This window comes from Trichoplax adhaerens, genomic scaffold, assembly GCF_000150275.1.
Source record: "Trichoplax adhaerens TRIADscaffold_7 genomic scaffold, whole genome shotgun sequence".
NCBI classification, from domain to species: Eukaryota; Metazoa; Placozoa; class Uniplacotomia; order Trichoplacea; family Trichoplacidae; genus Trichoplax; species Trichoplax adhaerens.
The window spans coordinates 3,835,697-3,861,146 of record NW_002060949.1 but is presented as its reverse complement, the minus strand read 5'-3'; the positions used below and the strand labels follow the sequence as shown (position 1 = coordinate 3,861,146).

At 33.7% G+C, this 25,450-nt stretch overlaps 4 protein-coding genes across 4 annotated transcripts in view; all 4 read right to left on the bottom strand.

The window, feature by feature from the left end:
* Positions 1-3,012: 3,012 nt before the first annotated feature.
* Positions 3,013-5,879, bottom strand: TRIADDRAFT_58221 (uncharacterized protein; the record flags this gene model as incomplete). Its single annotated transcript, XM_002114065.1, has 4 exons — positions 3,013-3,285; positions 3,800-3,997; positions 4,346-4,417; positions 5,661-5,879. 4 exons carry the CDS (start codon positions 5,877-5,879, stop codon positions 3,013-3,015), a joined length of 762 nt encoding a protein of 253 aa, XP_002114101.1.
* Positions 5,880-8,690: 2,811 nt separating this feature from the next.
* Positions 8,691-12,202, bottom strand: TRIADDRAFT_58220 (uncharacterized protein; the record flags this gene model as incomplete). The annotated part of the gene is made up of 4 exons (XM_002114064.1): positions 8,691-8,858; positions 8,967-9,167; positions 10,705-10,776; positions 11,954-12,202. The coding sequence occupies 4 exons, from the start codon at positions 12,200-12,202 to the stop codon at positions 8,691-8,693; spliced, it is 690 nt and encodes a 229-aa protein (XP_002114100.1).
* Positions 12,203-16,740: 4,538 nt separating this feature from the next.
* TRIADDRAFT_58219 (uncharacterized protein) lies at positions 16,741-18,613 on the bottom strand (the record flags this gene model as incomplete). Its single annotated transcript, XM_002114063.1, has 4 exons — positions 16,741-17,052; positions 17,146-17,346; positions 17,486-17,557; positions 18,428-18,613. The coding sequence occupies 4 exons, from the start codon at positions 18,611-18,613 to the stop codon at positions 16,741-16,743; spliced, it is 771 nt and encodes a 256-aa protein (XP_002114099.1).
* Positions 18,614-23,186: 4,573 nt separating this feature from the next.
* The window catches only part of TRIADDRAFT_64090 (uncharacterized protein), a 3,935-nt gene continuing 1,671 nt past the window's right edge, over positions 23,187-25,450 (bottom strand). Inside the window, exons 2-4 of the mRNA XM_002114062.1 lie at positions 23,790-23,861; positions 23,510-23,707; positions 23,187-23,399 (exon numbers count right to left, since the gene is read on the bottom strand). Coding sequence (XP_002114098.1) covers positions 23,304-23,399; positions 23,510-23,707; positions 23,790-23,861 — 366 coding nt within the window. The 3' untranslated portion in view covers positions 23,187-23,303. The remainder of the gene's footprint in view (positions 23,400-23,509; positions 23,708-23,789; positions 23,862-25,450) is intronic.

The window sequence follows — 25,450 nt, the reverse complement described above, 5'->3', positions numbered from 1 at the left end:
TTACTATATAAGAATTCTGTACAATATAATACACTTTCTAGGAATTAAATACTAATTGCTTCGCGTGGCTAAAGTACTGAAAATTTTAATACGTATTAGGAATGTAGAGTGAGCACGTGCCGACTATTTTTAATTCCTTCAAATAAATTACAAACTGATTGGACTTCGCTCACTGAGTGCAATAATCAATATTGTTTGTATTAAAACCTTTGACATAATTCACCTCTATGAAGAGAAAATTGTCGGTAAATAGTATTGCGCTTTATGCTTGCATGGCATAGCTTAGCCCTAGCATATATTTTAAAGAATATGTAAGAGATTATGCACTTTTATTCATCGGAATGTACTGTAGGATATTCTTGAAGAAGTACTAATAAAATAGTCATATTAATAAATAAACCGCTAGTATAATTAGCTAATATTATTACCATAAGTTGAATTCTATTATAATTATCAGTGAAATTTACTTTGAAATTACTCCATGGCATAGATGCCAAAATTGGACATCGGTATATTTTTATTCTTAGTTTGAAGTTTTTCAGTTATCGGTTAACGCATACTAAAACTTTGTCCCATTCTGGTATTAAGCCTGATACTACGATAACATTGTGCTTACTTAGTGACAGCAATCAAACGTCAATGTGTTTAGTCTCTTTCTTTCTAGCTGTAAGAGCAACATGGATCTTACTTATAGTAAAATAAAATATTGAAATACTTCGATTAAATGTAGCTATTTTATTCTACCCAATAGATGAATTTCGTTGCTATTGGTAGTGCATAACGGGCTAACCTCTTTTTCGATTTAAGGTGATATACATTTAAAAGAAATGCAAGCATTCTAGTAATTTTGTAAATTTCAGACGTGCAAGTATAATTGTCTATTTTAACTCGGCTATTGAATTAAAGCCATTCGACAAGCCGTCCTATATTCAAAACTAAGATTAGAGTCGAGAGTCGCAAAATCCCATCACGACGATGACACTTGAGCTTTCATTTTGCGGTGAGTTAATGCAATAAGCAATGCAGAATTTACTTCTTAAATGATCTGACAAGTATTTATAGTGGGATAAGAATCGTATGTCTCTAGAATAATGCAGTCAGACTGGGATATGCTTTAAGAGAATACATCAAAATATAAGAATTCCATATGCTAAATATGCCTCCTCCTGGCTTAGTATATATTTCTATAGGTCATTTTTAATCTGATGTTATAACTTAGGTTCAAAAAGAAGTCACATTTCTAGTTGGTAAATTAAGCGTAGCAACCAGTCGATAATAAATCGTAATATCTTCTGTTTTCGTTAACTTTTATATACGGATATATAGGTTACGGCCTAACCGAAAGTAAAAATTGATGAAAAATGGTATTCAATGATTCCTTCGACATGCCGTATTTGAATTCTATATAACGTTACATAGTATTAAACTAAGAAAACGAGTTTGTACTTGCCTGCCCCTCAGGCCGTATTTTAAAAACAACTTCTATTTCTTTATCGTCATTAAATTTTGTAGAGGTATGCTACTTACGTAAATCACCTATTTATATTGTCAGCCTAACTATTCACCGACTGATTAGTCGCATACTATCAAGCGGTTAAAGTATTCATTATATTTATTTCATAAACATTATCACCATTAAATCACCATATCTGAGTCTGACTCAGTTAGATAAACATTGAGAATAAATAACACGATTTCTCAGTAGAAGTGCATAACTAAATATTAGGAATTGGTCAGTAGTTAATAGATTCTTGCTAAATCTTATTATCATTTGCTTCCCAAATAATTCTAGTTTCATAATTAAACTAATATATGAATCTAATGCAAAAGACTTTACAACGAAAATATACATGTTTACCGTGAGATTTTCCGGCCTAATATGCGATATCATTCTATACTAGATTTTATACTTCTAATTATGGACACTGAATCACTATTGATATTTATTCTTTTTCTCTAAAAATTTTTATAAAGAATTATGATCAGCTTAAATTCTTTGTTATAGTTTTAATCACTATGAAAGCAGATACATTGTATTTGTCTTCTCTTTTGTGACAATTGCAACCTTGATTCAACGATACATTTTTCAATAAATGATATTTTTTTATTTTATAAATATAATCAAGTTTTTTGACTTTGATATGGAGTTCAAGCACATTAATTTCATAGTTTGCTTTTTGTAATTCACTTATCATCGTATCGTTTATGTTGTGGTAACTGGAAGTACTGTAAATTTGTATTAATTTATATTGAAAGATTGCCATGAAATTACGGCAACAGAATGAGGTAAGTAATAGATATTATTTTAAATTCTTCAATTTGGATAAAACTTATGAAACATGATAATCCTCGATAGGATGCATTGCCATGAGTCAGTAAAACAACATTTAAAATAATATTAGATACAGTGGTAAGATAGAAAATTGTTTACATGTATAATATTGTTACACTTGTCAATTCCGTTGCAGTTACCATTTGGATTTAATCATATCGTGTGAAATATAATAGTAACTTCGCTATCGTAAATTATGCATCAGCCAAGAATGTAAAATATGTTTCCAATGTAAGATTGGAATATTTGATTAACTTATAAGCAAAATCACCCTGTTTTGCTAACTTCATCCCTCCGGACGATTATGCTACAACATTATTTTTAGTTACAGTTGATATAAAAATAATCCAACAAAAATTAAAATGAAACATAATTTGGTTTAGATTAATATATTGGCTTTATAAATAAATTAAACTACGCAATATACAACCCTACCGTGATGTATTTGTGCTTATATATATGTATAGCAGTATAAAATCTATCTAGCAAATGGAGTGCCAGCATTACTGAATGATCTGTTTATCATCTTAATAATCAGCAAAGGAAATAGAATGATTAACGAAATCAATACAAAAATTTATCTGATATTACCAGTAAATTTTTTCTCGAAGGGGTACAATCTGCATTAAAGTGTGGCATTCACTGAAAGACCTATTCAGTAGTTTACTTCAGCGATGATCCTATCGTTCACTATTGGCATTAGCATTATCATAGCTTGGTGGTGATGCAATTACCAAATAAGTTTTTGGTTGCTGATCATTGCGACTGTCGATGACATGAGAACGACCAAGCTCATTGTCGTTAATTTGTGAGCTATCGTTGGTAGATCTTAAATCTACTGCAGAGGGTGGATTCGAACGATAAGTTGGCGGTGGATGATAAGGTGGTGGATTATCCCAAGCGACTGGAATGATGTAAGACCTTGATTGCGTTGTTTCTGATCTATGAGGCTCCTGTGTGTAATAGTGTTTATGAGATTATTATCAATTAAAACGAATTAAAATAATGGATCATTTAAAAGTAGACAATAATCGATACTATAAGTGGTGGCGTAGCGTCAGATAAAATACAGGAAACATTTGCATGACTACCAGTACAAATTCAATCTGCTTTTATCTTCTAAATAGCACTAAATGTCCGTCTGTTGACTAACTTTAACAAATTTATCTAAGTTAATTTTTGTGACCTAATCTTGTTAGTTTACAAAACTACGTTAAATCGATGTAATAATTTAACAGATGGCACTGTTGGTGGCACGACGTGCATATGGTATATCATCGAAATAATACACGGCAATAATCAGTATTGGCTATACGAGTATACGTATAGTGGCATGATGAAATAGTAACTCAAATCCAAGTAAAGATTTTAACTCCGTAGATACAGTATCATACGTAATAATGCTAGTTTGAATAAATCGAAGATTTATTAGATTTTATTATTTGCACTGCAGGTGTTAATACTCACTGTTGCCCGTCTGTTCTGACTAACTTCGTACATACAAATACAAATAATCGCACTAGCCGCCATAAATAGGATTGACAATACAATGTTAGTTGCTTTAGCCACTACATTAATTCCAGCCACGGCATTTATGATACATATAACAAAACTTATTAACGGTAACACTGTTGTCAGTGTTAAGATGCCATAATAATAGCAGGGCTAAAACGAATATAAATCAATTAATGTTATTAAGTTTTTAGAGTGCATTTAATATAATTAGAGAGATTAAGGATTTTATTAATCCAGTAGCAATAAATAATTTAATTTACTTCAACTTTTTTTAAATTTACTTAATACTATGCTAGTAGCTCGACTATGGAATAATCTCTCAATTTGCTTGATTACGAAAAGCGCTAGTTAACGTAATAAAGAGATTTCTTAAATTACTTAATTCTATATGCAGCAAGTTATTTGGAAAGCTTCATTTGTGACTTATCGCATAATTACCAGATGCAAAAGTGAGAAAGTAGCTAAATATTCATGCAAGAAAAATGGGATTTCACTTACGCTTTTTATTGATGACATCGCGCGTGAGGTATTCCAAAATACGAATATAATCAAGGAACCACTGAATATAATCTGTGGGTAGGTAAAAGAAATAAATTTTACTTCAATGGAGCAATATCGACCAATTTTTTTATTAAAAGCGGCACATAGTAAATGACGAATATGTCATCTTATGTTATATAGCTAATTGATACTTAGTGGTGAATGAAATCACAACATAAGATCCGAAGCTGAAATTTAAGATCGATTAATTTCCGTCAATCTGATCGATAAATCATTTTCATTAAAGTGAGTTAATTAAACAGCCTTGTTTTAAAGTCTATCTTATAAGATAGGAATAAATAAGCTTCGACTAGTTCTGAGACCAAGCCTAGCGGCCAACAAATTTCTTATACCACATCTAGTTATAATTGTATTAAATGCGATAAAGATCTGTCACTTTCGACTAAATTTAAAGAGATGAGGTTTCTTGTGGAACATCATATGGTAATACTAGGCCATAAAAGAGTCAAAAACTGAATCTGGTTGCAATGAGGAAGACAGCGTCACCAGTTGATGCTACGTGTAGAATGGGAGCTCAGTGCTACAAGCAGCACACATCGGATTAATTAAATGCTCTAGCGTAAGATTAGTAAGCCTGGTAATAACAATCGACCAGTATCAATAATTCATTTTTTAATTTGGTTATGAAATGAATTTTTAGATCCAAGCCATTTCATAACAATTGATCTATGAATCTATATCGTACGACAACTTGTTGATATCATCATAACAATTAAGTACATTTGAGATGATACAGTGCTAGCATGGGAATTCGATAATTTGCTTTGAGATACTTTTACAAATGAAAACAGAAGATTTATATATATGTTATATATATATATATGTTTGAGAATTTTTCGAAGTTAATCTTCTTTGGGATTAAATTTTATTAATTACAAATGGATTACATTATATACTTATATAACGCGAAACTAATATTGTTATACAGTACGCTATAACTTCGGTTTGAGTTAGGTGAATAAACGTTGACTGCTTTAATTGTCAAAATACGGCAGGAATACTAATTTTTTCTGGATAAATAATTTATTGCGTACAAAAATACAGTATTTTGAAATGATTTATTGATAATTTATTTTCATTTACTTGTAATCTGGTCTTCGTATATCAGTTAAAAATAGATATTTACATAACATGCTCACAATATCTGTATCGTCAATTAACTGCAATACGTAAAGTTTACCTTTAGCGTTTTAATACTTTTATGTTATTGCATCTTGTCACAAATATCTATAATTGTATATAATCAACTTACACAGCCCGCTGCTAAGTAAATGATTGTCAAGTTATCTGTTCCAGGCGTTAGAGCAACGTAAAGTGATTTCGTCACGAAGCACCCTATACCAATAGTCATAAGGATCCAACCATATCGAAATATTCGATTGCTAGTAATTCTTTGATTAGGGCTATCGAATGATTCTAAGTTTGAAGACGGTGATTGCGGACATCCGCTATTGTCTCTATCTAAGTCCATGGATTTCAGTTATCTTTATCGATGATATCCTGTATAACATGTATTCTATTAACTGAAGAATATTGGCAGTGATGAAGATCTTCCTTTCTAAAATTTCTTTCCCAAAATCATATTGATTACGGAAGCGTGAAGTAGAAAATCTGTTATAACGCCATCCCTATCATGACAGCACCGGCATCGATCCTATCATACAGTATACGTAGCGCTAACAAGTGTTTGTTAATAATTAATCCAAGTAAATTTATCGATATCTGATGCTAGATTTTAAGCAGGGAATTTATATTCCAATTCCAACATCCGTTTACTAAGTGAAAAAAAAGTATCCTATATCGCACTGATACAGTGATTGCTGTTATTAAATGGATTAAGTTTGGTTAGCTATTCTATCGTTAATCACTTTAATTGACTAGAAAAAACTAGGGAAAAACTGTATCAACTTGTATTGAAGGTATCATACAGTGCTGATCTATAGTATATTCTACTATGATAAATTCAATCTCATTAGCAACTACATATCACTAATTGTCTCATAACGATGTAATTAATTGATAATCATGTTTTCCGCACCGCAGGGACAATGCCGTTAGCAGTTGTTTTCCTTTTACCCTGGTGATTTGTAATTATACAGTAGTACACAGCAAAAACAATGTCATGAATTGATGAATTATTGTCTAGGAAGCTTTGGAAATAGTTATTGATGTTATATATATCAAGTAAATACTATACATAGTTATCAATGCATTCGATGACGTATTCGATGACGTTTTACTCATTTAAGCTCATTAAGGAGTACGGTGAAATAGTCAAGATGGTTGAGAGTGTGGATTGGCCAATTTGTATCTACAATTTGTATGGTACATAAAGAATTCTATCCGGTGTGCAGAGAGATTACGTATCTCTCTCTAAATTAAAACCTGTATCAGAGACAGGAGAGACAGGCACTACTTGTGCTATACTGAAAAAAGAAAGAGAAGGACAGAAAACGGTCGTTCAATGTACTGAAAATGCAGAGACCCTGATCAGTTTGCTGGTCATTTCAACTCAAGCGTATATCTGAAACGATATACTATACTGTCTACAATCGCCATCCAAATGAGCTGCTTAGTTGGTTTTGTACAGTGTTGTATATGGTTTTAGTGGTAGCGTATACTAGAATGACAAGCAAATAAATGCTAGGCTCAACATTATTTTACACTGTAGTCCCTACTAGAGATTACATTGGTAAATTTGAAACATCAGTGAACTGTAGTGATTGCAAGGGTTAAAAACTTATTTTTGTGATGTTAAATTTATGCGGTGATATAGTATACCTTTAGCAGTAGGCCAGTGTTTCACCAAATACCTATTCTACGTACTTGTACATGGGCTTCATTTTTATCAATACCATCGAGACACAACTACAACTTTACAACTATGCATGTCTACAACTTTGCTTTAAAACAGCTCATGGCAGTCTGCAATATGATATTTAATGCACAAAGGTAGATTCATTTAGTATTAACAGGAATAATGCTTTTACATTATTAGTTTTCTATCTGGCTACCAAAGACTGTTGTTGATTCTGAAAGTATAGTCGTTGTGCTAATGTCTAGCTGGAAGCATAATTTTCAAGTACAGAATTAAATATAACCTCATCCTAGATTTAAAGCGCCGCATAGACAGTAATAATATCGCAATTATATACCGGTATATATAATAGGAGACCTGCGTCAAGGAAAAAAGCAATAAAAACAGCAATTAAGAATGCAAAATAAAATAAAACTTTAATAAATAGATAATACACCGTATAAAAGATAGATAAGCAATGAAGACAAGATAATTCACTAAATTTTTGGCAAAAACTGCAATCATTATTTCAGTTAAATTGGTAGATCACAGATATAGGCTAGTTCAGCGAACGCATTATAATTACAAATTACTATTTAGTGTCTCCATGTAATTTCCTTAAATTGCTTTAACTTATCTTTCATTTTTTGATCATAAAACAGGAACAGCATTAGTATGCGTATCTATATAGTATTGATATAACAATATCCACAATCTTAAAGATATGTGATGAATAGTTAATCGTAGGCAGTAATTATTAATGAGTAGTAAAACAGGAACCGTTTCATTTCAGCCGACAAAAACAAATTTTAAGAAGTACAAATTTATCAGATCTTAGCACATGTGAATAAGAATATCATAGAATTAATCGGCTAAATCAGGTAAACGATTGTACGTTATTTGATGCATATTTACAAAAATTGGACCTTATCCATATCCTAAATCACGGTTGTATAGATCTTTTTTGATATATCGAGTTGGAAGGAGCGTTAATATCTCGTATAATACACATAACAGCAGATGGATAAGCTATGCATTCATATACAGTATAATATAAAATAATGTGGGTACTTGAAGACTTCCGTTTGACCGGTTAATCATATCTCATTTAAGTTTGCTAAGCAAGCTAGTAGCCTTTATGTTACAATAACAACCCGGATATTTCAGAACATTTACGCTACGTCCGTAAACTATTATACATATACATTATAGTTAGCATTAAGTGATTCCACAACGGAAAAGTAAAATTAAACTATATTATAGAAAAATGAGATCTTTTCCTGGGTATCTTATATCTAGACTTACACTCTCTACTACCAATAAATTATAATTAATTATTATAATTATAATACGGACAAGCTACAAGTAGTTATCATAACAAAGCTAATTTTTAAGTTAAATTTAATATTACTTTTTTAAAAAAAGTAAATTCATGATATGGTCAATTTTGTTATTACAGTATGCTCGTATAGCAATCGAATGTCGTTACTTTTTCATTTTCAATGCTTCATCGTAGTTAGGGAGCTTTACGATCTCTGTTTCTATAACATAAATCGGCAAATTTGTCTGTGATGGAGTGCCCGTAGTTGCCAAGCAGGAGTCATAACTTGGTGGAGAAGGTAAGGTTGAACTTTGCACACATCGTGATGCTCTCTGTCAGTTCAATTTAAGTATATCTTAATTATCAATAATAACTATAGTATCTATCAAGGAAAGCACTCATACCAATATCTCCAATTTACTTCAATGTACAGTACTTACAGTGATTTCCACTCTATTATGGTGAATAGAATAGCCAGCGGCATAGATGGCCCAAGTGCACATCAAATTGAAAAAGCAGATGAAAATGTTGATAATGATTGATGTACCAATACTATTTTGGAAGGCATTAAATCCACTCACAATACCAGTAGCGAAGGATAGAATGCAGCAACATCCCAACAAGCAGTACGAAATATTTTTCTGTATTCAATGATCATAAAATGAACATTTATTTTCCATTCTATAATTATAAATTATCTTACAAGTAGTACATTTAGTACAAATTTCAATTGCAAATTTGTACATCGAGCAGCGCATATATAAATATGAATGCAGCAAAATGACTCAGCAGACCACTGCAAAGTATCCATTGAAAGACTACAATTTCCGTGTAATTATAATCAACTGCTCTTGAATTAATACTGGACACTGTAGACAGTACCAAGGATCACTAGATACTTGATAAAGTTATCTAGTGATTCATGACAGTACTGGATACTATATTGTTCTTCATGGGAACTATCGTGGAACACTGTGGAAACCAGGGCTACATGGGTGTTAAAATGTTGAACCCACGCACAACTTTAAATGTCGCCTTCCCTATGGCCAATGTACACTACGAAATTCGTAGTACGAACCATAACAGTACAGTATTTGACACAAGATTCATTTTCACATGAGTTCAAGTTCAGAATTGGCAGTAAACACATAAAAGATAATAAATACGAATATAAAAATAATAATTAGTTTTTTTTTATTTTACTATACAGTATATGATAAAGTAGTACGGTGCTGACTGCACTGTATTATCTGGTACTGTGCAGGACGTATGCACCGAGCCCAGTACATTAGTTCTAATATGACTAGAGTGAGAAGGTCATTTCATTAATTCATTCATTCACATCAATACAGTATCTAAAAAAAATGAATCCTTAGGATGAGCAGGTGTCTTCTCAAGCCTTCAAGGCAGCCTACAGCGCTGATACATGAGTAAATTCAGCAAGCGCTACTGAATTGAAGTGTGTGCTTGGAAATTTGTATAAAATTACTGATATTTCCTTTTTACTTTGTTCTTAACTCTTCCTACTACACTAGACAAACAAGTGATAGGTAAACGGTACGCTCAAAACAGATCGAGCAAAACAAAAAATTAAATTTATTTTACTTCATTTTACACCAAAATGATTTTATTGGTGACAACTATGTTTACAACTTACAAGCTACATTACGTAATCTAACTACAAAGTACTGTACTAACAATCACAGTCCTGTACTGTACGTCCATAAAGCTGATTGGTCAGAGATTGAACAAAGACTTGATTGACGTTCTGAGGTTGCTCAGATTAGGTCAAAATTAATTTCCATAGTACGATGCCTGCTATCCTTTTAGTGCCCCCTACTGCTTAACCTAATCTAGTAATGTGTTTACGCGCAGTACCGTACATTGTCTGCAGTCTTGCAAGGACCAACGACTATATTATTAAGTACAGTGCAAAATATTTTTTTATTATTATGTAATAGAGAGAAATTAATGTAGAAAGGCAACATCGACCAGATCTAACTCAACCAATTAATTAAACATAGCACTTAGCAATGCGACTAAATAGTAACATCAACTGTCAAAACAATAACCTAAAACGTTAACACATTATACAACTTGGTGTAGATATCTGTGTACGGTGTATTCAATCAGACTACTACTGTATTGTAATTTGAATAATTCTGTAAATAGACTTACATGGGATGTTAAAAGTCTCGTTCCATTCTCCACACTGCTGGAATAGATTAGAACGCTGCTGCAGAAAACGATCTGAAATTTATTGATGATAAGTGCTTATAAGTCATAGGCATTAATATTCAGCGTAGAGGCGTAAAGTGAACATTTAAATCCAGTTGAGAAAGTTGATAATTAACGTAAGTTGATTGTGCCGATAAATTTATCTAGTTAAGTCGAGACAGATTAAAAAAAAAAAATGAATGACGTCTTCGGTTTATAGTCTACAAAGATTAGAATCTGTCAGTAACATGTATACAGTATATAAAAGTGCCAGACTAGAAATACAGTATTATTATGTTCCGATCCTAGTTGATTTAAATGCTTAGCGCATCGTATCATACACAAAGCGCTTAACAAAATCAGGACAGTCCATGCGAAACTACGATGCTATATAGTGCAGTAAAATACAGTATAATCACAGTAAATGATGATAAAAAGTATACATTTGATTCAAAAAATTGGCGACTCTTGGCAATATAGCCATGTCATAATGCTTACAGCATGCTGCAGCGACTATCGAACATTTCACGAAATGTTAAATAAATGAGGAGATTTTTCGTTTTAACCGCATTAGCCGATACTACAGTACGTACCGATCTAGCATCTACTATTTTCTGCACCATTTTCTATTTATCTAGTAAGCAATGAAATTGCCATCGAATAGTAACACTTGGATTTTTGTTAGCTTGGCTACTACGGCTAAGAAATACGTACTGAAAAAATTCGTTCTACTAGAAATTTCTATATAGACTAGTACTCGTACCTAGCAAGGACTAGGTGGAGTAGAGACACTCATTACTTCTGTAATCGTGACCGCAGCTGCCTCAATGGTCCTTTGTAGAAGCAGGGTAGAGTAATTTAACATCTAGCTGCGATATTACTTCCATATTGCTTTTAGCGGAGATTTATAGTATATCGCAAGGAAACTACGGCGATCTACAAAGTGTTCGGCCTTATGAAAAAATTGATCAATGAAAGCGATAGTAATGAAGAGTTGAATCATTTAAAAAAGTTGGTAACAAACTAAAACATGTCAAAACAAGTTTACTAAGACGATGTGGCCCTATTTTTTTTTAGAAAAGATAGCGCAATCTAACTTGTTGCAAGCGAAATGAAGATGTGGTAGAAGACAAAGTTATCCCATTTGAAATCTACTATGATGACAATTGCAGTCATGAGGCAGAAAGCATGGTTTGGTAATGATACTTACTAGTCCAGCGGATGAGAACATTAACGGCAAATAATTTGTAGTTTTCGTAAAGACGATATGCAAGAAAACAAGCAATACCAGGATAATGCCCATTACACAAACCATGATGGATAGGATACGAACACGCTTGACTTCCTTGTGTCTTTGCTGTTCATATCGTACTCTACTATAGCTAGGCGGCGATCGATGACCATCTTGTCCATTCGTTCCACCATCATTGGTATTTTGGCTACCAAGTTCAACATCCATTTTGCACAAAATGAAGTTTGCTTATGAACAAAAGCTGATGGGAAGATAGCTAATCAATTGCGTATCAACTGTATGATACAATATAAGCATGATTAAGCCAAGGTCATTATTACTGTTAAGACCTTTTCATTACCGTCCATCGAGCCAGTCTATATAGTGTCATACACTTCGTCGCAATGATAGCAATTGTATCAGATTGATCGGTCCATGAAGTCGCCGTTTGAACTGCATAAGTTAAAAAGAAATTCAAGACGTTTTGTTTACTTAAAATTAAAAGACAAAAAAAAATAAGTTGTTATGATTCAATTATTGTCTATACAGTACAGAGTTGATTGATACCATTGAAACGTTGTCGCTGTGCCCATAGATAATCAGGTGGGCTGATCAATTTTGAATTAGTGCGTTACAGTACAGTCTGCCTACAGTACTTTACAGTATCTAGCTTACAGTACCATAGACTGTAGTACGAGAACATTCAATATTGAATTGCAGTCCAAGTTTTGACACACGATTGTACTGTAGACTACACTACAGTACTGTACAGTACAGTACTGTACAGTACAGTACTGTACAGTATAGTACAGTGTACAGTGCAGCGTACTGTACAGGATTTGGTATTCTAGCAAGAGTGGCACAATGGAACAATGCAAACGTTCAAACACGGACAAGAAAAAATTGTTAAATTTTGAAGCTTTGCAACCTTGAGTTGGTGGTAATCGTGTAAAGAATGATCGAGTTCTCGCTTTGCTATGCTACCAGCTAGTGGATTGTGTACACTTGTACTGCACTTTTCCTTTTCGTTAATGTCAATTGTATTATTAAATATGAGTGCGGTAGAAACATAATCAAGGCCAACACCAACACAATGCCTCTAAGTAGAGCTCAACTTTTGCTATTAAAATAAATAAAATACGTATTCGCAGTAATGATTCAATTATTAATACGGTACGGAAGCGACAACTCACCACAAATATACTGGGCCTAAGCATTCATGAACTCATTATCAACGTAATCGTCGTCAAAATACGATATGACCTTATTTGTACGTCATTGAAAATAGAGTTACATCCAACTACGGATATTTGTAAGCATATTTATTTTGATAGGATAAAGTAAACGTGCGCTTCAATGTCAAGTTTGAAAACAGCTAAAATTGAATCACATCAATTACGGGGTCGTATTTTTTATTTTGGGCAAACATGTTACAACTTGTGTAATCGATCTTTACATGTAAGGAATCAATCGTGATTTTAATTTTAATTCACCATGTTACACGTGTGCGCAGGCAGTATTACACAAAAATCAGGTCAATACCTTTATCGAGTTCAGCACGTGCGACAAAGATGTCTGCTGACGTTAACAATTAGTCATATGGGATACCGCAGTTAATGGTATTGCAAATACACTTATACTGTACACCCAATGCAATATACAGTACCGGAGTTCATAGCCCCCCCCAAAAATAAATACTGTAATGGGGAAGTCGCTTAACAGCAGGTTACTTTTCAGTCAGGAATCGTTTATGCGATCTACTGAGCACATTATATACTGTAATGTAATGCAGTCATAATTGATCAGATGGACAGTCCTTCACGGCGAAAGCCATAATAACATAAAACGTTTCTTTAGTAAGCTATAATATCGGCTATTCTTGTTTGAAAGTCAATATGATGTACAATAAAGCCATCATCCATGTCTGCATGTGTGGATTACGCTGTACCAAATTTTAGCAGTGCATTGTATAGTACAAAATTCTAGCGTGTTTGATAGCTACTTAAGCACACGATGTGGTTCCAATAAATAAATTAACGCAGGCAGTTATAAGTATTGAATACTCTTTCTCAATTACAGAAGATGATCACTTAATAAGTATTACGAACAGCTTCATCATGTTGAACTACTATAAATGGATAATTACTATTGTACAGAATACTGCCAATTAAACCTACGTGCCTTTCCGATAATTGCATATACAGTAGATACATGGAATCAGCCGATGGAGAGAAGCAACTTGAAAGGGGTATCGTCTACAATGAACTTTCACTTAAATTGACAGTATGGAAGTTTCTTGTGTGGGCTCGTAGGCGTTGCCGACACTTTAGTACAATTTTTCTAGTGATGTAGTAACACGTTTGGGTTACCAATTCTCAGTCATTCTTAGGAAGTATGTTGAAAATTGATCAGTTTTTACTAAATGTTTAAAAGTTGAAACTTAATTCGTGAGTGTACCATAGCATGGTACGTATCTTAGTTAATAAAGCAGAATTGTATAATACGTACGATGCTGTCATAGAATTTTTACGGAATGTTGCACAACAATTTCCTCTTCAGTATCTTAACAGGGCAAGCACGGCGATTTGAGACTGTCGACGCTGGCACGTACCTAATTATTTTGTAGATACAATTTTAGTAACAAGATAAAATGTAAATAATGAAAAAAAATTAGCGATTAGCCTTCTAGGACATGATTTTACACAGTGCAAGTTGTGTCGTCATGACCATTTGGCCATACTGTTATTAGCAGCCAGTTCAAAGGGCGTAGCATCTACAATTGCTGTATATTATTTAGTGCTAGTTACATCATCATGGCCATGCATTTATTGACAGCCAGTTCAAAGGGCGGTAAGAAGGAGTTATCGATAATGAGTCAAGTTCAAAGCATACTACAAGAATTACATCGTTTGTGATGTACTTCTGTATGTTAAAACTGGATATTGTACTCATCGAGGAATCAATGAAACCGGAATAGTCATGGAAAATTACTTATTATATTTACTACCTACGAATATATAACAAACAACGACATAAGGTCTCCACATTGCTGTTATAAGCCAGTTATAATGTATTTACTCTAGCTTAAATAAATATCACCTGCCCTCGTGCTGTTCTACAGTTAAAAGTAATTAAATGAAATTATAGTACATACTGTATGCGTATAAGCCGACTAGTGATGTTTCCGTAATTTGCTATTCTTAACTTCTGTAAGAAAATTCGAATTAACCAGATCTGAACAACTCATGGAAATACCACGAAAGCTTTAATTCCGATCATAACTTTTCACATCATATTTCCCTTGGTCGAGTTACTAAAATAGTATTTAGATATATCAAATTGAAATGCACTAGACATGTTGTCGAACACCCTACAATATGCGATCATCAACAAGATCTAGTTAAACTTTTATGATTTCAATTGGCAGTAAGTGTAAATACTGTTGTTTACTAGAATTGGTAAATACTTGTGAGATTGTGTCAAATAAATTATTGTATGTTGCTCTTTCAACTTTATATTTCTCCATATTTTTTGTCAAATATTAGTTGGCATATTTCTTACGTAAAGATAAAATCTTAAAATTATTCTAATTTCCAATAATTGTAATTGCATTATAAGCATAATTAGCGCATGCCATCAAGGCCAAAATCAGTCATAATGATTGCCAATTGGTTGAACTTTATCGGCTTCCTATCGAATGTAATGAACTAATAGTACGGGGAAATACGTATTGTTAATTCGCCCGGATTTCACGATTTGCTTACCATCCTAATTACCATATTGCAAAGCATAGATTCCTTAATGTATTCCAGGAATAGACTAAGTGGGCATTTTGAAAATAGATTTAGAGCAAGAAAACACAATATTGAAATTTACGGATATTTAATGGAACATTTCTATGAAAATCGTTGTAATAGATAAACTATATCTTTTGCAATTTATATTCCTGAAATCTAAACATACAGTACGTATTGTAGTCAACCCACAGAATCCAAGTGGTAAAAACGTATATAATAATTAACGATCCTTCTAATTGCATAAAAATGTTACGGAAACAGTTAAGTTAATCTGCAAGTATTTAAACATCAGCGGGAAGATTTGAACGTAAAATTGTTTTAAATTCTTATACATTTATTTTAACTACAACTACCGTTTACACTATATTTTAAACATAGGATTTCGTCGTGTTATTATTCAATATGAGTGTATCCCTAAACCAACAAGTTTAACTAAATATTTGCAACACAGAACATATACAGTACGTGTTCAAGTAACACTCAAGTACAATTAATAGATTTATTCATAGTGCCTTTCGTTAAAATGATTTTAATCTCACGATAATGCAAATTAGAAAGATAACCTGTCTAGCAACAACGCAACAAAACCAACTAATGATTTCCTTTACTATTTGCATAATGTACAAAATATTAACTTGCTTAGCACATTTACATAAAAAAATGAAACCGCAGAAAAAATCAGATATTACACGGTACTACCGTAGATACGTCAAAACTATATTCTTTTACTTGCTTTCTTAATCTTAATATAGGAACAGCAGCGATATTCAAGTATTTTTATCAATAAATAACCGCCAAAACTTCAGTTTTACAGCAACGAATCAAATAAAAGAATGCTGATAGAAGTATACCATTTTTAATCGGTTACAAAATAGTATGAACCTTAACTTTATAAACTATTGTAGTACACAGCAGAGCATCTTTGATTGATTACTTTACGAATCATTGACATATTACAAAGTAAATTGATTATTTTACTTTGGATCGCGCTGTGGAATTATTTCCGTTAGTAGAACCGTCAGATATAGGAGTATTGTTAACGATAACCTCGTCATAACTGGGTGGAATAGGCTGAGACACATTCGTGCTGTCATTATTGTTATAAACATCTTCGTAGCAAGGTAGATCAGTAGCTTGATCTTGAGATTCCGTTACATCCTGTGCTCCGGTAGCTTGGTTATAACTCGGTAATACAGCTGGAACTTCAGGAACAGTATTTGTGTTTGTCGCCCTATTTCGGCTTCTGCGTTCTCCAGCATGTACACGTAATCTTCTTAAAGTCTAAAGTAGTAGAATGCAGTCAAGCAAGAACAATAATAATAACTGTGAGGAATCTAGTATTTAAATCTTGACAATTGGCATGTTTATACTAACCAGAAAGCCTGGAATACTCTTCTTCAAGATACTGACACAGTAATTTTGAGTAATAAAAATCATAACAAATAACGCCATCATACAGGCACTCATAGCAGTAGTTATCGGCCCGCGACTACCAGAAACGTTAATTGCACATGCTACCACAGCAACAGCAGGCATAATATTACTAATGCCCGAAATTCCGGATATTCGTCTCATCTAGCATGTCAAAAATGAAAATATGAGCTATCAAAAAGTACTCACAAACAAACGATTATACAGTACATTCGCAAATGACAGGATCTGAGAAAAATGCTTGATAAAAATAATAATATCTAAAGCAATTGATGTCATTTACATTCGCAGAAATGATTAAAGGTCCGGCATCTTTGTTGCAAAGAACGATCAGCATTGCTGTGTGAAGAAATATCTATAAAAAAGATGGAAAAACATAACATTATGACTCAGTCAATTCTTTCCTATACGTATATAAATTGTATACAGTACAGCAAGTATTGTCATCAAGGCCTTACAACTATTGATTTGCTCATCAGTTAAGGCTAAAGAACTTTAACTTCGCTAAAGTATACAACTGCTGTAAAGCTAATTAAATGATTACATTAAAGTCTATAAGTGTAATGATCCGATTGAAAGTATGTGGTGGTTCGTGAAACCTTGACTATCGAACATGGTGAAAAGTTGATTACTGTCATTCATTGACTACTCAATTTTCATCATACTGTACGAATTACAGTACCCGTCAAAGATTTCAATTCATAAAATGTCATCGAAACTAACTCCCTTTCTCATTATAGCGAGTAGCGAGAGCGTTTACATAACAAAATAACAGACAACACCTATCAGGGATTGCACACTAATCAAATTTTTTCTTCAATGCCTAACACCTACTATCACCAACGTACAGTATACGACTATATGTACTTTCTTTATCAGCAGTTTTACTTCTTTCGCTCTACGGTACAAGTCGAATACTCTACTAAAGCACTAACAAATATAGTAAATTTTTAATCATTCGTTTTAAATTAAAGGAAGAAATTTTAGATCAAATCCAGTGAAACTGAAGAATCCATTAGTTTTCTATCGGTAGTGCAGTAGGTAAATAGTAGTCTATTGCCTCGTATACGCGTATCTATACTGACATCTCTATTTTAATCACTTTTTCTTATCACACTTTAACTTCGTTCTACACGTGTACTTATCGTACGTAATAAGCGACTTTCTTTACTTCCGATAAATTTAGCTATCAATCATTAATCGTTGGTTTTTAAGCAATACTTACACAAGTTATGGCCACATAAATTATACCTATGTTGCGAGGATATTGAGCGTTCATATTGTAGATTAAACAACAAGCTAAAGATCCAATGTTACATACAACAGTGACCCAACAGACGACGTGAATCCTTCGCAGGTCAAGGCGGATAAGTTCTTCTTGCCTCCGATTCAGAGCATTATTCGTCGACATGCTGTAATTTTGCAGATTAAGACTGTATATAGCGGTTGACAATCAGTGCTCCGTAGTAGTAATATGGATTATAGTTATTTGGATGTATGTCGATGTTTCAAAAGTGTTTGACTGTTACGATTAATTCTATAATTGCCTATCGTCAACATCTGAAATTAGCCATACATGAAATACAATTAAGCACAGGCTAAATGTTTCCATCACGTCAATCCAAACATAATTGGCAATTATTGTATAAAATTCGATTTCAAATATGACCAAGAGTTGGTTTTTCTTGTAATTTTCAAGCAAGTCGCACAGGCCACTTGTTACTGTAGTCTTGATGATCTCTTTCGAAAGTGGACACCGATTGGATTGAAATTTTTTCAATTACAGTAGAATTAATTCTAACCTTCACGGTGGCACTTGGTGACACCCTTCCACTTGATAGACAGTACTGTATTATAAATAAATATTCGTACAATACTTTATATAAGCCTACTAAGAATGAGTATGGTGTCCGTTGTACTGTATAGTGTACAGTAAAGTATGAAAGAAAAGGGTATAGGACAGTGCAAGAGGCACTCAAGAACAGTAAAAATACAGTACTGTACTGCAGAACCGTACCAGTCGAGCGCAATGTAGCCCAAGTATTTGGGTGTCTTGCGGGCTATTGCGTTTTACTTGTTTTGTATGAGTTTGAAGTTTGAACCACAGAGCTCAAAGTATGCTTTCACAAGTTACGGTACAGTTCTACAAGGTATTAGGAGTTATTCTGAAGTTTGAAGTTTTAACTACAGAGCTCAAAGTATGCTTATACAAGTTACGGTACAGTTCTACAAGGTGTTAGGAGTTATTCTGAAGTTTGAACCACAGAGCTCAAAGTATGCTTATACAAGTTACGGTACAGTTCTACAAGGTGTTGGAAGTTATTCTGAAGTTTTAACCACAGAGCTCAAAGTATGCTTACACAAGTTACGATACAGTTCTACAAAGTGTTGGGAGTTGTTCTTAAGTTTGAACCACAGCGCTCAAAGTATGCTTACACAAGTTACGGTACGGTTCTACAAGGTGTTGGGAGTTATTCTGAAGTTTTAACCACAGCGCTCAAAGTATGCTTACACAAGTTACACTATAGTTCTACATACAAGGTGTTGGAGTTATTTTTCAGTTTTAACCTCAGAGCTCAAACTGTATGCTTACACAAGTTACGGTACAGTTCTACAAAGTGTTGGGAGTTATTCTGAAGTTTTAACCACAGAGCTCAAAGTATGCTTACACAAGTTACACTACAGTTCTACAAGGTGTTGGAGTTATTTTTCAGTTTTAACCTCAGAGCTCAAAGTATGCTTACACAAGCTGCACTACAGTTCTACAAGGCGTTGGAGTTGTTATTGCTCACCAACAACTCCTGGCTAGTCATTGCGAGTGCGGGATCTATGAAATAACACTCACAAAAAGTGATGAGTCAACATGCCAGACAGTCGTTAGTGTTTAGTCATGTGATAAGACTTGGAAAACTGCAACACGTACAGTACACTGTACTGTACGTCGTAGAGTACAATACCACAGTACCAAGGGGCTTGCAGTCGATGATTGTACAGTACAGTACTGCAGTTGGTCGATCAGTACAGTACACAGTGTACAGTACACAGTGTACAGTACAGTACGACACTTCATAATACGGTAGTGGACGTAAAAACACCTGTCGTAACATTTACGACCTCCGACGCTTTTATCAATCACTAACTAATAACCAGCCACGGTCAACCGGGCATTTCTCCACAAAACGTCTATTGGATTATTTAGCATAAAAATAGCTGTATGGCATTTGTATTAAATAATTTCATACATTGCCCGTAACAGATATACAGTACAGTACTGTACTTGTCGCAACCCTCTCTTGGTGACAAAGGAAACGTACTTGAACGAAGTAAACAATCTCTCGTGCAACGATAATGACTCGGCTTACTTCTCCCAGTATCTCCAGTTTCTATGTTAGTGATATACGACAACTCGATTTCTCGGCTGAACTCCACAAATAACTGAATATATTACATTATTCTTTACGATACGAGTCTTGCATCATTTTTGACCAACTACTGATCCCAGCCACCCTCCCTTGAAATGAGCAGCGCGGGGGTATTTATACTACTGTTAAATGACTCTGATTATGGGTTCATTTCAATAGGTCAGTATAAGATTCTTACAGTACTTTTAACCTAAAGATTTCTTCATGTAAAACGAATAGCTCTAAGGTAGTAATTTCTGCAGAGTACTGATTATTAAAATAGTATTCGTTATATCGCTAAGGGTGGCCACTGGGCCTTTAAATTTTGATTTCATGTAATATTCTGATGAAAATTGAATAAACATAGAATCTTTATAGAGTTTTCTATACAGCCATTTTGATTGTTACATTTTCTTATAACGGTTGTTATCGACAGAGCAAGCTTTGCTTGCATACGACAGCGATCCTTAGACACATTATAATGATTGGTATAGAATTGACCACAGTACAGTACGAAGGACATTCTACCGCACTGTAGATATCTTACAGTACCTGCTAATCTTAACTTGGTATGTCCATCACCGTACATTAGTTATCATAATGTGCTCTGGACCATTAACTAATCTTAATTACTGTTACTAGGATATATATAATATCGAATGATAATACTATCTGTTAATTTTATTAAGAAATTGACCATAAACGTATATTTGAAAGTTTCGCTCACCAACCTTAACATAGCATTAATACCGTATATAGTAACCATCCTTATTCAGTAAACATACTAATACGAAAGTTACTTAACGAAATTTGAATTGGTATAGAAATGAATGATCTGTAGGGTTTATGTGAATATTATTGAGAAGGTAGAAGTGATTGATACACATCAGTAGGTACTATTAGTTCTATTGCTCTCTTACAATTCGTAGTGTTATCCTACTGTAGTTCCCCTGTCCCGATTACTAATATGATAGTTACTTAACGAAATTTGAATTGGTATAGAAATGAATGATCTGTAGGATTTATGTAAATATTATTGAGAAGGTAGAAGTGATTGATACACATCAGTAGGTACTATTAGTTCTATTGCTCTCTTGCAATTCGTAGTGTTATCCTACTGTAGTTCCCCTGTCCCAATTACTTTTGATTTCTATACTGTATATAGTAACCATCCTTATTCGGTAAACATACTAATACGAAAGTTACTTAACGAAATTTGAAAAGTGATTGATACACATCAGTAGGTACTCTTAGTTCTATTGCTCTCTTGCAATTCGTAGTGTTACCCTACTATAGTTCCCCTGTCCCGGTTATTTTTGATTGCTATATATCATATTACAAAAAGTATTTCTAAGAGGATAATGTTCGTTAGTCAGCGATCTGATAGTTACTGAACCTCTGTTAAATGAGCACATTATCGTAAACCGTCAGTAAAGCGACGGGAGTTTGCACTAGTACACACGCGCTTAAATAGATTTCTACAATGAATTCCAGTGTTAAGCAGTGAGAATTTAAGTTACCGTTATCACTATCATACATTACTAAATATGTACAGTACAGTACATGCAGTAGATATTCTCATCCTTAGGTAGCTACAAGCTATCACATACGACATACTGTATAGCCTTATTTGATTATACATTCATTAACAGTTACTTACTCATTTGGTAACGGCGTACCGTGACAATACTGTAAACATAACCCGCGTAGCCAAGCATTATCGCCCAAATTGTAAAGTAACGTGCAATGTCTACTAACTTCACATAGAAATTTTTACATGTAATATAGTATATTGTATATTGAATTACAACAAATTTGAGCAACGTCAAGCGCTGGAACATGATATTTCTAGTATACGCCTACTCCGTTTGGCCGTGATGGTATTACCAAAAAAATCGGCTTCTACTTGATGTACTGTACTGTATATACAGTAAGTATACTGTAGATTAATTAATGAATTAATAATAGATGCCTATTAAATTACTTCAAACTAAGACTTGTACAATTATGATTGCAACTTCATCTTTAAGGCTACACAACTAATCTGTCATGGTGCAGTAGTGACAGTAATATGTACTGTAAAGTAAAAAATACAATACAAGTATATACAGTAGATACCAAGTATCACGAGCAAGGGTTCGACTGCTTCCTATGTCAATTGCGAGGACTAGTAGACTCAATGCTCCCAAGTCCGGAAGTAATACAATGTATCAATATATTGCACATAATGCAATATATTTTATATTTTATAACGCTGCTGTTGACACTGTTATGAATATTGAACATTTCGATTTTTATTGTAATATAGGAGAATAATATCAAGACCAAAAGTAAAGAGTCGATATACGCATATGGCTTTTCTTTAGCATGCAGTAACTAATCGACGGATCGTATTATATTAACTACGAGTAAAATGAATACGGTAAAAAACTATTAAATGCCTTTACATCGCTAGGCAAAATCCATAAGATTGAAGATCTTTCTACGGTGTTTCAACGTGCTACGGCTAAAAAATATAGTACTATATATGGTTCTTCAAATTATATGTGATGACAGTTAAAAAATGTCCTTTCTACGTTAACAAATCATATTAGTAAACTTTGGACATTTATACACTGATGATTAATTTGTCAGCATAAAAATGATTTAAAACTTAGCATCAACAAGCAATGAATGAGTAGATACAAAAGATAAATTACGTTAAACCGAAGGCGAAGGAGTACTAAACCCATATCCTGGCGGGTATTGATTGGCAGATGCAGGAACAGTATTCCTGGCCGAGTTAATCAGCATGAGCTATGGAGGGATTATGATTACAATATTAAATATGTGCATAAAAATGGTCGCAATTCCATTAAAATTCTGTAAGACAGTTTTGATCTACAATCGCATCAAAAACGACTTACCCATTTGATAGCGTAAACTCTTCGCATGCATACCGAACTTCCAATTCCAAGGAAGAATATGATGAGGCCAGAAAAGACAAGGTACACAATAGACGGTATATAGGCATAAGAAGAAATAGAAACTAAATAGATGTTTAAACCAAATCCGACAGCCAACGGTATCTGGCATACAATAATTCCTATGCGGTATAGGATTACCTATCAGATTTGCAAAATACATCAATTTACGGTTAGATGTAAACGTTGTAATAGCTAGTTCATAATATATTGACATACTTACATTACTTATGAAATGCTCTTTTCTTTCGTCCGAAATGAACATATAAACAACAGCGGCTGAAGCGATGAATGTCTAAAAATTACCAATCGACGAAAAAAGTTGATGAATATTAGAGAATTGTAATAACTGCACGTTGCATCAATACTAGATATTGTCAAGTACGTACAGCCAATGGTATAGCTTACAGATAAATAGATAGTAACAACTCTGCGAGAAAAATTTTTTAAAATATTGCCATTTAATGAAGAGGGCTATACAGTAAGTGGCTATAATGCATCGGCAGGGCAGTTTCAGCGAGGTGTACGAAAGACTGAATTTCAAAATGGTAAGATCGACTGGTGTACAGTACAGTACAGTACAATTGTTAACTGTACGATAACATTCCTCTGCTTGATGAGCTCACATCTATTCTGATGGTAATGTACTGTAAATATATGACATATACAGTACAGTACAACAACTGTACTGTAAAATGTATTTTTGGAATAGGGGAAATGTTTTTAGTTACGGCTTTGAGGGGAGAATTTTTAGTCGAGTAGTCCCTAGTAGTGGCAATTTGCTTGAAATATTTGGAGGCAGCAAAGTAGGCTGCCACATCCTAATGATGGACCAGTATTTTGTATGGAATTTGGTCTGTTACTTCATTTACTACTAGCAGAATCATGTTACTGTTGAATCCATATCAAAAACTACTAAAAAGAAAGACAGGGACAGGAAACGGTTTAGTGTCTATATGAATATTATAAAAAAATAATTAACAATGTCCATTTTGGGTTTATTCAGAGAGTGCTTAAACTCATTAATAAAAGTCAAACATCAAAGGGAACCGTTCTATCACGGAATTTAGACCAGCATTGTGTCCGTATTAAAGGAATTTCAAGCACGCACAGACCAATATAAAATATTTCACAAGGATTGCAAAGAGTTCCCGATGTAGTGTTGTACCATACTGTGTGAAAGCCGAGCAAAGAGCCCTTTGCGATCATTCCTATTGATAGTTTGATACGTTTCATAAAGCCACAATAAAGTAAGTAATTAATAACGTAACATATAAATGCGAATGATGTACTCTACTGTTAATAGAACCCAAGGACAAAGGGACAATTCCATTTCACGTGAAGTGGAATTCAGAAAAAAAGCAAGCCGTGTGCATACTCGTACTGTGCTGTACTTTTGCCAAAGAGTTTCGTGACTTAAGTTGAATTTAGTTAGTAGATCTGTTATTGTACAGTACTATGGCACTACCAATATTACGCTATTGTCAACACTTACCACCGAAGCACCGACCAAAGGCAATACGTAATAGAATGCTGGAAGAATGGGGAAGTTTTGTCTGATAAAAACTGCAGAGACCAGAGCTCCAATAGATGCAGCTAATTTACAACTATTAAAGATAAGAATGGCTTTCATATAGCCAGCAATACGTTGGCGGAATAGCTGATTCAGTGAAGCGCTTTGATCTGCCATTTTTGTTCAATCGCGTATGAGAAAATACAGAGAAGAAATATCTTTCGTTCAATGTCTTCCAAGTTGCGCACTGGATGCGGGAAGTGGATGCTTTTCCTACAGTATTTTAAGCGTTTATACTCGGTACAGTACAGTACTGTACTGTATGCCTTGTTTGATGGTCACGTGGACATCGAAGAGTTAGTTAATGACGC